The sequence below is a fragment of the Crotalus tigris genome, unplaced genomic scaffold (assembly GCF_016545835.1).
Source record: "Crotalus tigris isolate CLP2741 ecotype Arizona unplaced genomic scaffold, ASM1654583v1 scf7180000020015.175477, whole genome shotgun sequence".
NCBI lineage: Eukaryota > Metazoa > Chordata > Lepidosauria > Squamata > Viperidae > Crotalus > Crotalus tigris.
The window spans coordinates 99,285-115,188 of record NW_024097818.1 but is presented as its reverse complement, the minus strand read 5'-3'; the positions used below and the strand labels follow the sequence as shown (position 1 = coordinate 115,188).

The window sequence follows — 15,904 nt, the reverse complement described above, 5'->3', positions numbered from 1 at the left end:
TGGCGGGGAACATGAGAAATTGCCATCACATGATGGTGGGATGCTGTAATGTCATAATTACAAACAGAGCACCAGAGATACTGCAACAACCAGAACTCCAAAGACCAGTTCTATTTACATACTCAAACAAGGTCTTCTTTTCCCCAGCCCAAACCAACTTTCTCGTTTCCTGCTGTTCTTAGTTCTTCCTCAAGCACTTAGAATTATTTCAGCTTTCCAAATGCCTGAACTGAGCAAGAGAAGCAGAATTGGATCAGCAATCAGTTATTTACATCAAGTTTTAAACAAATCCTAATAATTAAATGGTGGTTCTATTTTCTCTTTTTAAATGCACAGCTTGGAATAACATCCCTGAAAGATGAAGGCATACAAAAGCAAATGCTTGTGCAGTTTCTTGAGGGAACTGAGGGCACATTCTCAACATTTGCTCCTGAAAACTGGACCCACTTGCTGTCAACAAGACTGGGCCTCCTTTTGCCAAGCATTAGTGAAAAGGAATCTCAAGGGATCTTGTCTTATGTTTCTAGTTGTGATAGCTTCAGAGCTGTGTGAGTATAAAGCAAAAGGCAAAAGAAGATGACAATCCACTTCGGGGATATTTGGAGGGGGGATCAGAGAAGTTAAGGACCACACCATCAAAGTATCTGTATCAAAGTACTGAGATAGACCAATTGGCCCAAAGATCCCCGTTCTCTAGTGAACGGGAATGGGGCAGAAATTTCCTCTAATTTGAGGTTTTGTACTAGTTATTATACAATTTGTATCATTTGTGCAATGACATTACATAATGTCGTTATGGCTTATACCTAAGTAGACTGCTATCATAGTTCTTTTACAGCTTCTTTGGTTACTGCTTTGTTTTTAAACCTCTATGTTACATTTCTTGAGCCACTGTAAAACATCCTCAGTATCAAGTGGATATTTGTGACACCATATTTCTTGTGTCCAGGGTATCCTCTGTCGGCCAAGTTTATCCTTCTATTCCACTGGCCAATCGAAAAGGCATTTACGATACTTTATTTGCTTTCCTCGACACCCAGCACAAAATCACAGGTAATTGCCATCATATGGATTTTGCAGGTCTGCAGTGAAAATTACAAGGAAGAGATATGAGATACAGCCAACCAATCAGCAGGGCCTATGCTCATTCTACTGATGCAAGCAGGCACCAATGCTCTTTATGCAATACTCCTATAAGAAGGGAATGGCAAACTATTCCAATAGTGTTGCCAAGATTACTGTTTGGATGTGTCCATGAAGTCATGAAGAGTTGATTCAGCTTAATGGAAACTTAATTTTTTTATAGAAAAAAAAACCATGTTTGGTTTGCACATGATATCAAGAGTGTCAAGATTGATTATTATTCCTTATAGAAAGCCAACCTAAAAAAAATGACGCTCCAGTTGGATATCTACTTAGAATGTATTTTTCTATCCTTTGACATGACAGGATCTGCATGTTCTTCTCACACCAAGAGTACAGAGTCCTGGCTGCAAGACCACCTTGGGCCATTTGTCAAACAAGCTTCTTATGAAGATTTGACCAAGCTGCTGGCCAGCTTCAGTGCGGTACTATAGCCGAAATATTTCACTCTCTTGTCCAGCTTTCATCCTATCCTCTCACATACTTTTTTGTTATGTGCTTCTAACCATGTTTTGCTGCTCATCTGCACATTGATTCTTAATTTAGGATAACAGAATAACAGAGTTGGAAGGGATCTTGAGGTCTTCTAGTCTAATCCCCTGCTCAAGCAGGAAACCTTATACCATTTCAAACAAATGGTTGTCCAATCCCTTCTTTAAAACCTCCAGTGTTGGAGCACCCGCAACTTCTGGAGGCATCATTCCATTGATCAATTGTTCTGTCAGGAAATTTCTTCTAGGTTGGTTCTGATAGAACAAATACACCAAAAAATACTAATGATAGTAACATTTGAGAAGCTTCCTTTCACTTCTATTCTTAGATATCATAGAACGAGTATACCACGGAATAGTAAAAACTTTGAAGAAAGTCTATTACAAAAATTGTCCTTAAACATGCTTACAATGCCAGGGGGTTTTATTCTCTCAACAATTGGATAAGCTCAAACAATGGATAGTCTCCAGAATTTGATTCACAAAAATGCCAGGCAAAAGGGCAAAACTTATTGCCCTTTTCCCCACTCCCCCCCCCCCTTTGGAATGCTCATCCTGGTGCTGGGATAATTAACAAGAAGGCAATTCATGTTCCTATTGACACTCATTGGAAAGGAAAGGATTGCAAGTAAGAGGAATTCGTGAGCACTGGTATTTTGTCTGGTGCACTTGAAACTGGAAGCACATCAGTTTCAGGACTGAGCTTATGAATTTGCATTAGCACTTATTAGAAAAGTGCTCTGCTATGAAAGGCAGTTCAATATGGAAAAGCTTGTTTATGAGGGATGAAAAAAAATGCTTCAGGCACAGGACATCACGGGTATCTGTGGGTGGATCAAAATCTGCAAGATGGTGGGCATTTTGTTATGATTGAAGATCTAATCCTTTTCTATGAAAAAAGAATGGAAAGGGAATGGGTCTTAAATCACAACCTAGCACCTGCCATCTTCCATATTTTTACCCTCCTTTTGTACATTCTTGCTTTCAAAGGTTTTGGATTCTTCTTGACAAATCCATTCTTTTTTTGAAAAAATAAATTTATTACTTCACATAATTTACATAATATAATATACATACATACATACATACATACATACATACATACATATGCAGTAGCCATTAGATGTCATATTTAAATGAAAGAGGGCAAAGAACTACATTGCCCATGCCAAAATTATTCCACCTGCAAGGCAGACTTAGGGACAGAGTGGGTTTCCAATTTCACCTAAATTCTACCTCGCTCTTCTGATGACCTCATCACTAGTCATGTTACTTGCCTCACTTGTTCAAGCTACAGATAGCCATGGTATGGCTGGTAATCTGCATTTGGACTCTAACCTTTGAGAAGCTTCCTTTCACTTCTATTCTATCCATTTTAGTCCTCCAAGAAAGGAGGACTCCAAGAGCCCTTTCTGGCCTTTTGTAGCAAGAGGCTTTGAGCTGAAAAAAGAAACTGTAACCTGTCTATGGAGATTCTCAGTCATCTAGGTCACAGTTGTCCCAAAGGTGCTTTTTCAGGAGGCAACTGGACTTTCTTGGTTTTATTTGCCTCTCATCCAAGAAGCTTCTTCAGCTCTGATTGGATGGTGGGGAATGGAAGGATTTATATTCCTTGCAGACATTTATCATATATTTACAGTTGCATTCATTTGCATTCTTTTAGAGTCATAAACATTTTAGAGAGTCAATGAATACTTTTTGAATGGTGCTGGAGTATGAATGGATTTCCAGAAAACATTGCAGACTAGAGGAACCATATGCGCTTCAGTTTAATTCAGACAACACAGACTCATTCCCAACAGCCTGCATCTGTCTTCAACGCTGAAGGGACACAGGGCAAAAAACATCCTGCAACCAAGAAGGCTCCACACATTTGCACCACTCAGGTGACCTGAGGACAAAGATAAACCTCCAAATGGCTTCACATAATTTACATAATATAATATACATACATACATTTGCATCTAAAAAATGCAAATGACCAAATCCTTCCATTCCCCATCATCCACTCAGAGCTGAAGAAGCTTCTTGGATGAGCAGCTAAACTTCTTCAAAGAAAAACAAGGAAGTCCAGTTGCCTCCTGAAAAAGCACCTTTGGGGAAACTAATATAGATTCGTCAATCTTTCAGACCTCCATATGTTCTACAACAGTGGCCTGAGATGTCTTTTTCTAGGCTTAGTTTCTCTATGATTAGGGTGGGACAGAACAGATCAAGCTCTAGATTTTGGCTCACTTTGGCAAAGCAAAGAAGGAACATTCATGCTTGTTTGTTCCCCTCAAAAGTCAAAACCAAAGACAGAAAGGCTGGAGAACATCTTGGTTGGCTTTAGCCCACCAAAACTAAGAGATATTCAAGTCTAATGACAGCATTTTAGGGAACATGAAAAAAAAAACCCAATTGTTACTCCAAGCATTAGATCTTGAAGCTTCTTCTTCACTAGATTAGCAGGAGAACATGAGAATTAACAAGACTGATCTGATGCAGCAGATGGCAAACTATCTCACTGTCACATCTCAGGTCACAAGCACATATTTAATCAAACTTGAGAAATGTTAACATGTTCTTTCTGTTAGAATGTTCTTTCTAACCAAAGAATGAGCTGATATTTCTTTAAAAAGAAAATTAACAGATTAAAACTCTATTTAGAAAGGTAATTTTTAGGTCCAGAATTGAGCTTTTCACTTCTGACTGTCTTTTGCTTGAGTCATGATGGAGGGAATTAGTTTTTTAAAAAAAAAAAAAATCTAAGTCTTATCTTTAAATGCAAGTTGGGTATATGCGCACAATATAATCTTCAGAAAGGAATAAGCTGCAACATCACATTCAACAAAAATGAAGACATCAATAGTACAGTAATAAAAGAAATTTTCCCTCAAAAAACTATATTTGTTTATCATGTATTTATCATATATTTACAGTTTGAAATCAAGGATAATCTCACCTCTATCCAACTTGCTCACGTCTTTTTTGGCTCTAACATCCTGCATAATCCTGATATGGTCCGTGCACTTCTGATGCCTTTAGAGAACAGGTCTCTGGAAGAGACTTCTGCTTTTGTGTCAGAGTTTGTCCTCATTGCATCACAGGTAAGTTGTCTTTAATCAGCTTTGTCATCAAAACATATTGCCTACAGGGATTCAATACTGCAGCCTTTAGGCCCCTTATCATCATTGTTGCTTTTCTTTGCACTCTTTGCATTCCCCTATGCAACTTTCTAAGTAGCATCTTAAACCTCAGGCCAGAGCAGTTTCATTTCATGTGGTCCCCAGTCTGATTTCAGAAGTCATTTGCAAGGGATCAATCCAGATGCAGAAGAATTGATACACCCCACCCCAACAAGTTGTTGCAGGTAAAAGAGAAGAGAGGATGTTGGAAGAGAAAGAATCTGAAAGAAAATGAATAGAGGGCTTCACTCCCTTTTGGTTTTGATTAGTCTGCTACTTGCTTCAGTTCCACCCATTTGCAGGTGAGACAATCCATCCAAGATTAATTCCAAGTACAATTGGAGCTTGAAAAGATTCCCCCAACTCTGATTTAAGGACACATGAAGCATCTGGAATTCCTTCTGGCTTATTTTAATTAATGGAATAGATTCAATAATTGTTTTGGTCCAATGCATAGGATCAAAAACAGCTCCCAAAGGCTAGCAGGATCTTTGAAGCAATGAACTTGGCTGGGCTTTACCTTTTCAGCAACCTCATCCCAAATTTGGAGATTTGGATCACAAGAGTGGAGCCAAGGGCCTGGACTGCCCTTGCTTAGCAAGAAAAAGCAAAATGGCCATTGGGTTCTTCCCAAAGCTGCATTTATTTTATTTTATTTTCCCCTACCACTTAGGTTGATACTGTTTTTACAATCTCTTGATTTGATTATCTGTTGTCCCGTGGTCTGTATTTCTCTGCCATTTTGGTTTGAATTATTAATTAGAGGATCTGTGGGGTGTCAAAGAAATCAAGATGGTGGCCACAATGCCCTCCTTCCTCTGTTTTTTTTTTGGGGGGGTGAACTGGTTAATGTGAATTGTCTATTTGTGTTTCTACTTGTCAGAAGGGAGTGATGTTCCTGGAAAACACAGATGTGAGGTTTTTGATGCTTGAAACCTTTTTCTACAAGATGCAAGATTTGTTCCCCAGTGCCTCTGTCTCCCAGTACAAAGATTGGTTCCAGAGTAAGCTGATTCTGTGGCTGCCCAGTATGAATGCCACCACCCTTGCAATGATCCCCAAAACTATCCCTTGTGGCACTTTCAAAGCTATGTGAGTAATTTGCTCATTGACAGATTTAAAAGGGCTTCAAATGAGACTAAGGGAAATAAGCAAATTGAACAGCTGCCTGTTTTTTTATTATTATTTTTTTATAAAGAATTTTTATTATTTTTCCATTTTACACCAACAGAAGCTTAAGAACCAGCGTGGCGATATGGTGGTCAATTACAAAAAGAAAACAATAACATTATATATATACAATTCACACAATGTTTCTTAAAACTCTCTCTGTAGAATATTATAATCAAATAGATTCAAATAAATTAATTCATTAATATATCTAAGTATAAGTTTCCTTAATCAATAAAAACTTTCAACCCCTCAATATCAATATAATAATCAAATTAGTACAATCCTATAGTCAATTCATTCATTAATATATTGCTGCATATAAATTAAATGCTTAAATCAAAACTAACACTCTATCTATTTAAATTATTATAGTCTCATTAGTACATTTCTAACACAGATTTTCATTAAATATATTGTCGGATATAAATTTCATTAGTCAATAAACATTTACAAAAGCTCCTTATCTATCCCAAAGATCCTGTTTTAGACTTTACTAATTTTTTCAAATATTTAAATTTAAACTAACCTATTTATTTTACTATTCAGGGCCCCCAAATTTCTCTTATTTAAACATATTAGCTCCAAAACTAAGTTCCTACATTTCTCAGCTATATTTCTATTCTTTTTCAATAATTCTCCAATTATTAATTCCACCTCATTCCAAAACAAAAACCACAAAAAGAGGAAAACACACACACCCACACAAACCACATATTCTTGCTATACTTCAATATTAAATTCTAAATCATTTCATAATAGCCTCCCATTTAACAAAAAACAAATCCAAGACAGTCCAAATCGCTATAAAACCTTTACCATCCATAATTATCATCTCAGATTTAATATTTATATCTTATTCTGGGTTTCCTTCTATTCCAAATAGGTTTCCATAGTCGAGTCTCTAGTTCCGCAAATAGTTCTCCCATTGTCTCCTGCCACACTGTACATAACAACAAGAGGTCTCCCATTATCCATTTTCTTAGGCTGATATAAAAGTTATAGTCATTCTGAAAAGCTTGTGCCATAATGTCATTTCCCATCTTTTTTAAAGTTGCATAAACTTTAGTTGAAATAATTTTTTTAGTATAGTCCTCTTTAGTCAAGTTTTGCTCTTCTTCCAATAGTTTTTCCTCTATCAGAAAGTCGAATGGTATCTGCAAATCAGTTTGTCCTTCTGGAGTAAACTCCTCCATTTCCTTGTTTATAGGTCATCTGACCATTTATATCAAGGCTTTTTTCTGGTATCAATTGATAATCCAACTGTACATTTGCTTCTTCCATCTCAGTGAACTGAGAGTAAGTCTTTTGAATACAAACTACAGTTTCACTTAAAGCTTGTGCATGACTTTGTCAATATAAAGAAATCTCCTTTTTGCAGGCAATTATCATCTCCGTGTTTTCTAAGATTTTATCCAAAATATATTTATAAATAGAATCTGAATGGGTTTCCTCCATTTTTATCATATTTGAAGACATTATCTTTTGGGGGGAGATTGTGTTTAAACACAATCAATCAATATACATCTCCTCCCAAGTTTCTTAGTCTATTTCCTTTATGCAAATTCCAAGAGAACGGAAAAAAATAGCAAGAACAATACATATTTTCAGCAGAAGATATCCCCTGATGAATAATCAAAGTTAATCAAATAATCAGTCTTTTTGGAGAACATAAAGAATAAAAGAAAATAATACTCTTCAGATACATAGCCTCTTAAGTCTCTCTAAAAAAAAAAATTGGGGGGGGGCTCCCAAGTATTCAAAAATAGAATCAGCCATTAAAACAAAAATAGATTTTGTCCTTTTCTTAAGCTCCTCCTCCCTCGTTTAATAAAAACTTCAATAAAAAAAGAAATAATTCCACAAAGAAAAAACTTTTCACAGGAAAAAAAAAAGAAAACAGAGGTAAAAAAAAAATCTCACCAAATCTTCCATGGTGGGTCTGCTTGCTTAGATGATCTTATGGCTTACGGTTGGCGCAGCTAAATGATCGGCCATTTTACTGGCCAATCTTTACCCTGTTGGCCCAAAGGAGATGTATTTCTTTGAGTTACCCATATCTGTATTCAGAACTGCACTGTTTCTTCCTTGTCAGATGTTAGCAGATTTGCTGCTGTCTCTCTTTGATGGATTTGTACTGTTGAAAGAAAAATCTTTATCAGGGTCCAGTCCAAGCCGGGAATAAACAAAATGGAGACTGAATTAGAAAGAACATTGTAGTTTATTGAAGAGCAGAATCACAACAGCATGTGGCTCTGGAGCAGTTGACCACATGTTGCTGGGAGTGGTGGGTTTTTATATTTCTTTGGGCTTTTGTGTTTGGAGTTGTTCCTGTGGCATGAACTTTGACTTGAGGTTCAGTATGCCCTTCTGGTATTCTAAGGATGGTGGGTTAATCCTATTATGTCCTAAAGGTCATGTCCTGCTTCCCTGGGGCTGTGGCTGATGGCTATGTCTTGTGTTGGATGGGTGAGAGGTTGCTGGTTCTAGGGATCTTTGTCTTTCTAATCCCATCAGCTCTAAACTTCCTGGCTCCAGTCTTTCTGAAAGGATTATCAAATCTGCATTTCTACAGAAGCTTGGGAGATGATTTCTGCCTTTTAAGATCTTTTCCATTATTCCTTTGGGGAAATATATTCTGCCTTTTTAATATTCTCCAAAATATTTATTTATCTGGGGGGGGGGTGCTGTTTTCCTATAGTAGAAATGTTTCTGATTAGATTGAAATTGGAGATTCTGCTTATTATTTGCAAATCCAGCTTCATATCTGCTGATCTTAGCTATAGTTTTTATTTGCTGCTTTGTTATTTCCAGTGGCTTCCTTGATGTTCCTTGTTTCTAAGTAATATTTCTTGATTAGATATTCTTTGATCTTCATGTTCTTCAGCTTCTTTTGTCCCAAAAGTTGATTTTCAAAAGGCAACTGGACTTCCTTGGGTTTTTTCCTTGAAAACATTTCACTTCTTATCCAGGAAGACATCCAGCTTCTTCTCTTTCATCAGTTCTAGCTTGCTTGCATCTGATCTCAGCTTGCTGATCTTATTATCCAGGCTGATCTTCCATTTTGGTGATGTACCATTTGGCTTTTTTAATCCTTTGTTGATTTTGTGTCCCAGCCCTTCAGTTATAACTGCAGCAGTGATATACATTAGTTATTTTGTTTCTTACAGTGAGCTGGAGCTTATATTATAGTACTGACATCTTTTGATGCTTTTGTGAGCTGTTTCTTGGGAACAAGCTTCTATGCGGCCAATCTTATTCTGTTATTTTTGCGCTGTTCTAGATGCTCAGTTATTCTTTCAGTTGTTTGACTTCTTTAGTTGAGAGCTTTGTTCTTTCCGAGCAAAGAAGAGGGTGCCTGGTGTCTGAAAACAATTCTATAGCTGTACTGGCTTTCTCTACAACCAACTCTCCCTTTTCTCTGCACAGTCTGAATTACTTCTGGCAAATACTTCTTTGCCCTGGGTAGACCTTTGCAGTTCTTCCAATTCTGCTTCTGGGAATACTTTGTTTCATATTGGAAATCATTATTTGCTAATCTCTGCTCTGTTATTTATGATTGTGGACGTTGTTCTTTCCAGAACTGGTGCATTTGTTTCAACTATCATCTTCTTCTTGGACTTGATATATAATAACAGATCATTATTACTTTGTTTTCAATATCTGTATATTTGCAACGGAGAAACAGCTTTCCTCCCAATAGTTCTGCAGCTGCTGGATCTGCTTGCTCAGCGAACAGTCCTGAGTCCTTGTAGCCCATTTTTCACCAGAGGTCCAGAACTCCAACATCTAGCATAGTCCTTGTTGATCCAGGAAGCGACAGAGCTGGTATGGGTTTCTGTAATTTACATCTCACCATATTTTTTATGGGAGAGACACTCTTTGTGTGACTCCTCTGATGAGACTTGCAGAGTGTGGTTGAAACTCTGGCATAGCTCTCACCTACCTCAGAGGACACAAGCCCCACAACCACATCAAGGTAGTGCCTCGTTGATGGTAATATTATTTTAATTATTATTTTTAATTATTAATAAATCCTTACAACTCTTTTTTCTGTATTCTGTTTCCAAATCTAGGAATCAAAACTTTCTTTCTCTCCCTATCACCGTGGCATCTAAAGATTTGATCTATTTCCATTTTTTCTCCCTGCTCAGAATGGCTGGCTTGGATGGGAGTTTTCCACATATGTCACCAGAAAATTGTCAAGATGTTTACAAGTTTGCCATAGACTATTTGACTTCCAAGATTTCTCAAGGAGGTAAGAACTACAAACTTCTTTTTTTTACTAAAAGCTACTATAATAAAAAGCAAATCAGATAGAACTCAGGATGGACCTAAAAGCATAGAGAACAAACTTGGATTGTGCCACTTCAAACATGTATGCTTAATATTTCTCCTTATATAGGTAGTCCTCACTTAACAATCGCATCTGTGACCAGGAATTCTATCACTAAGCAATGTGTTTACTAAGTGAAACTGTAAGGACCCACCCCACTTTGCATCTTAAGAAGACAGAACTCTTGGAATAATTCTTCCAACAGGAATCCTTTATTAAGAAGAAGTGGTTGCAGGCATGCTAGACAGGACTTGGGGTCCAAGCTCTCCCATTCAAGGTTTTAAGGGGTTCCCCAGCAGTCCAGTGATAGTTTCAGGCATCACAATTCCACCCCCTTGCTCCTTTCTTTCGTCTGTATGGAGACTTCAGATAACTACATGAAAGGTAATTAGCTCTCTTTTGTCATGGTAAAGTTCTTTGATGCTATTTACATTCAAAGTCTCTCTTTGAAGTTGCAATAAACACATTCAGCTCCCTAGAAGTCTACTGAAGGAAGTAGACTCCCTCTTATGGCAGAATCCAGAGAAGGCAGAATTGGGAGTTTCTATATTTGATAATTAAAGATGAAATATAATTGGATTCTGACAGAAACATCACATGACCAACAGGCTTCTGCTTAGTCTTTAAGTGAGTCACTGCAGTCATTAAGCGAGATATCACATGATGTGACTTGCAATTTTATTGCCAACTTCTCCACTGAGTCTTCTTTTTTTAAAAAAAAACAAATTTTATTGGTTTTCAAATTTTACGTTGAGTATTCAGAAAGAAGCGTGGTGACTGGGTAATCAATGGTTCAATAACAAAATCTTTAGTACATATTTCAGGTTACATCATCAAAAATTCTTTCTCTATTTCCCTTAAAATTTGTTATATCACATTTAGGCTAATAGATTTTTATTTATAACAAAGTTAATTAAACCTTTATCACTATATTTTGCTAATACATATCCATATCCTGTTTTTAAGTTTTACCTAATTTTTAATTTTTTATTACACTATTCCAATTTAACCTTTAATATCCATAGTGTTTAAATTTCAGGTAGTCCAAATTTTCTTTATTTCACTACATATTCATATCTATATTCATATCTAGAATATACATATATTCTTACCTTATTTCATAAACATTTTCTATTTCTCATCCTAATACAGTGGTTCTCAACCTGTGGGTTAGGACCCCATTTGGGGTCGAACGACCATTTCACGGGGGTCGCCAAACAAGGCTGTCCGCCATTGTTTCCTCCTTTTCTTTGGCCATACCCCTGGCACCCGGTGATGTATAAGTGGTTGGGGGTCACCACAACATGGGGAACTGTATTATGGGGTCGCGGCATTAGAAAGGTTGAGAACCACTGTCCTAATACATCATCACTTGCTGATAGAGTGTCCTTTATTGTCTCAAGTCCATCATCTATATTATTTGGGGTAAACAATAGTTCGCAGCTAATTCCTAATCGTTAATTTTTATTTCCCTTATAAGTCTAAATCCTAAATATTAAGCCAGTTAATCCCTTATTTTTTATCATTTAACAAGAATATTTAAATGCAATAATCATATTTCCCTACATCTAAAAATCTCTCTTTAGCCCATTAGTTGAGACTTTAGGATCCTCTGTCATAAATTAAAAAATCCCATTTTTTTAAATCTAACTCTGGCTTTCTTTTATTGCCAATCAGGCTTCCATACCAATGCCTTTAAATCATCAGATAGATCTCCCTTCATTCTTGCACATATTGCTTGAACCAAAGGAGACCATCTAGTTATCAATTTTCCAGAAGAGCTGGTCCATTCATAGTCGTTAGGCTGTTGTCCTGGTGGCTCCTTCAGTACAATTTGGTCATCTTGTTCCTCAGGTTTCCTCTGGTTTAGGTAGAGAGTTACATCCGGCTTTAAAGTTGTTATTTGGTTATCTAGGTTTTCAGTATGCTGTATTTGTTGGTCTTTAACAGCCTCCATGTTGGTGTTGCTTTGTTGCTTTTGGGGTTGTAAGTTCTTTTTTTTTCTTGTAAAAATTTTTATTTTCAACTTTACAATACATAACAATCTTACAAATACTTCAGATAAAAAATAAAACAAATTGATACACACCACATTCGGTCTTGCCCGCCCATTTCCCCCCAAACCGCATCCCACCTCAAACCAACTTACTTCTTTCCCTCTTTTTCACTCACCCCCTCTCCTCCTTCACCTCAACCTTCCTACATACTTCTCACCTTCTTCTCCTCCCTCGGGTTGTAAGTTCTTTAGTTGTGGTCAGGGTTTGTCTGTCAAGGTTTTCAGTAAATTGTATTTGTTGATCTTTAAGTTCCTCTGCCTTGGTATTAGTTTCTTCCACCTCGTTTGGTTTTTGGACTGTAGGTTCTTTTGTTGAATTCAGAGTTTCATTTTCTAGATTTAAGCTGGCACTGGATTTAATTATTTCAGTAGCTTCAAGAATTTTTTCAAGTATAAGTTTATAGTTAAGTTGTGGCTGGTCTTCCTCCATTTCTAAGACAGTTATGTATAATCCTTTAGTGAAGGCTATTTCTTAGATAAAAGTCAGTAAATGTTCACTTCTACAGTTCCTATAAAGCAGTGGTTCTCAACCTGTGGGTCGGGACCCCATTTGGGGTCGAACGACCATTTCATGGGGGGTCGCCAAACAAGGCTGTCCATCATTTTTTCCCCTTTTCTTTGGCCACGCCCCTGGTACCTGGTGATGTATAAGTGGTTGGGGGTCACCACAACATGGGGAACTATATTATGGGGTCGCGGCATTAGAAAGGTTGAGAATCACTGCTATAAAGCAATTTCACTGTCCAGCTGTCCTCCTAGCTTTTTATCTCTTTTAGATAGTACCAAGGACAAATCTGGGTTATAAGCAGGTCACTTTAAGAAAAGTATTTACTTGCTATACCAAGCTTGGCCACAAGATGTCCCTGACAGCATTTAGAATCTTTTTCAAGACCAGGCTAGGTTTTTATTCTTTTTCATAGATAAAGTAACAGGTCCCCATGAAGATAGGAGTTTTGGATCCCCAGATAGCAAGGTAAAATAAATCCAGTTGCTTAATTGTATTTTTCAAGGCTTTGTTTTCCCTGCATAGTCAGGAGCCACCATTTTAGAGGGTGGGAAAGAAACATTCCCTTCCCTCTCTCCTTGCAGGGGAGAGAAATTTCAGAGGGCTTTTGACAGGAAAGTACTTGGGATACAAGAAGGTAAAGTCTCACCCAGTTCCTCTGCGTTGCTTTCAAGTGCTTGGTTGTGAATTTGGCCTCGGCAGGTCAATGATGGTGAATGGCCAACTTAATGATGGTGAATGGCCAATCTTTTCCCTGTCGGTCCGAAGAGCTGCTCCAGATCAAATGGAAGGGCTGCCGCCCTTCCACGATCAAACAGGAGGTCCTCTTTACGGTCGTCGCCCCTCCAAGGTGACTTTCGACCCCTTTCAGGGTCCCCGATGGGAGAAAACCAGACGGCAGAGGGAGTGGTCACTCTACACATCCGCCAGCACCACGATCCAGAACCGGAAGGCTCCCACTGAATTTTCTTGTTGGAAGCCAGTTGTGAAGCACACAAATAACAATCATGTGATCATAGGACATAGTGACAGTTGTAATGTGAGGACTGGTTGTAAAGTTACTTTGTCAGCACCATTGTAACTTAAGCAGTCACTAAACAAGATAATAGTTAAACAAAGACTATCTGTAAAGAAAACTCTTTATACTTTATAAAGAAATTGGCCCAACACAAAGCAGCTCAAACTCTCTTATATGTTATCAAAATTGCTATGTGTTGTGAGTTGCTTTTTTAAAACAAAGAAATATTTCTTTGCTTCCAATGAGATCCGTTCTTATGGAGACAAACTCTAAATTTGTCAAAATGCTTTATATGATTCCATTGGATGGGCACTGCCAGAATTAATGTCAGAACAGAACACCTTACGATTCCACAGCTGCCTCAGAGATTTCTCACAGGGAGGTGTTAAAAAAGTCAAGGTGACATCTGCAGTTTTAGTTTTACTAGCAGCATGTCAGAAACTATGCTTTGATTGCAGGGTCACCACCACTTTTTGACTCCCAGATGCTCTCAGATTCCATATAATACATATATTATATACATATATTATCTACATATTTTTGAAGGGATGATCATGTAGTGCTATTCAAGGGTTTTGTCTCCCCTAATTGTAAAAAATGTAATTTTTTTGAAAAAAAGTGAAAAGGCCTTCCAGTCTCCATAAATGCAACGTCTTTGTGATATTATTTTTTTTCTTTTTCATAATTTTTTATACAATTTAACTGGGATATTTTATCAACTTCCTTATTTTCAATTAAAAAATTAGCAATTAGATATGTTAAACTATAAGCACAATAGAATTTAAAATTGTTTTAAACCTGCATTTTGCTCTGGAATAGGAGATATGTCAATTCTGATTCCTTACAATTCTTCCTTTTTTTTCCAGTCTGATATGTTTGGTACTCCATACTTGAGAATCCTTTTTTAAAACGTTTGTCCTGAAATCACTTGTTTTTTTTTTCAATTTTGCCTCATTTTTTTTGCTAATTTTTTTTTCCAAATAAAACACATTTTTTTCATGAACCCTGTATGTGCCTTTTGATGAAGACTTCCCTCTGTTACAGTTTTGGCAAGCTGAATTGCAGATTCAGGTGTATTTCAAATAACTAAGTTTAAATTTATGTATATAAAGAACACAAATTTCTTACCTATACCTAGCTTGTATCTACCATTTTGATTTCTATGGAGATCCCCTGTGGAAAATAGAAGGAAGAAAAAGAAGATAAGAAATTTTGAAGAATTTAGAAAAAAATATTTAAAATTTTAAGTGTTGAAAAATAATATGTGTGGTTCTTAATTGTGTGCTTTGTGAGCAGTAGTCTCTCCATCTCCTCCCCTTTTTAGCCCTTTAATCCACAGACCCACAGAAGCATCACACCATTTTCTGATATTACCTTTTATCTTTCCAGGTGATCCTTGCATTGAAAATACCCGGGGCAGCTTGGACTGGTTAAATGCCAATTTTAAACACTTCAGCAGATTAGCCACTTATCCAGACCTGGTTGGCCTGAATCCAGATTTTAATGCAGTAAATAAAGGACGGGCTAGAGGAGGAGGAGAAAAATGAGGGAGGCTGAAAAGGATATCGGGTTCAGCCTGAAATTCCTTTGAATAAGAATCACCTTAAATTTGTTTCCACAGCTGGATGCAGTGGCAAGTCTCTCACCATGGCAACTGGCTGACTACACATTACAAGGTGGTGTTCTGCGTGACACAGACAAAGCCCGGAAGGTCTTTGGGGCTCTTGATTCACAGGATATTGCAGAATTTATGGATGCTTTCAATGCTGCTGCCAAGCAGGTCAGGCATATACAAATTGACACATATGCACACATGCACGCGCACACACACACACACACAAACACAGCTTCCTTCTTTTCACAGTCCCTCAGTAACCCTTCATGATAAGGGGACAAGGAAAGGACTGAATTTCATTGACACCTGTGTCATGTTCATAGGGAGGAAGGGATAGAGTACAATGGAAGGAACTTAATCCTCCAATTTATTTTGGCTATTTAGCCTGGATGAGAGTCACCAT

General features: G+C 37.3%; 1 protein-coding gene across 4 annotated transcripts in view; it reads left to right on the top strand.

Moving 5' to 3' along the window:
- LOC120318037 overlaps positions 1 to 15,904 on the top strand; it is a 116,029-nt gene that overhangs the window by 52,496 nt on the left and 47,629 nt on the right. For all 4 annotated transcript variants that reach the window (XM_039365230.1, XM_039365229.1, XM_039365232.1 and 1 more), the window contains 8 exons: positions 337 to 548; positions 950 to 1,053; positions 1,450 to 1,568; positions 4,556 to 4,723; positions 5,685 to 5,893; positions 10,126 to 10,229; positions 15,276 to 15,394; positions 15,508 to 15,666. In XM_039365230.1, coding sequence (XP_039221164.1) covers positions 337 to 548; positions 950 to 1,053; positions 1,450 to 1,568; positions 4,556 to 4,723; positions 5,685 to 5,893; positions 10,126 to 10,229; positions 15,276 to 15,394; positions 15,508 to 15,666 — 1,194 coding nt within the window. The remainder of the gene's footprint in view (positions 1 to 336; positions 549 to 949; positions 1,054 to 1,449; positions 1,569 to 4,555; positions 4,724 to 5,684; positions 5,894 to 10,125; positions 10,230 to 15,275; positions 15,395 to 15,507; positions 15,667 to 15,904) is intronic.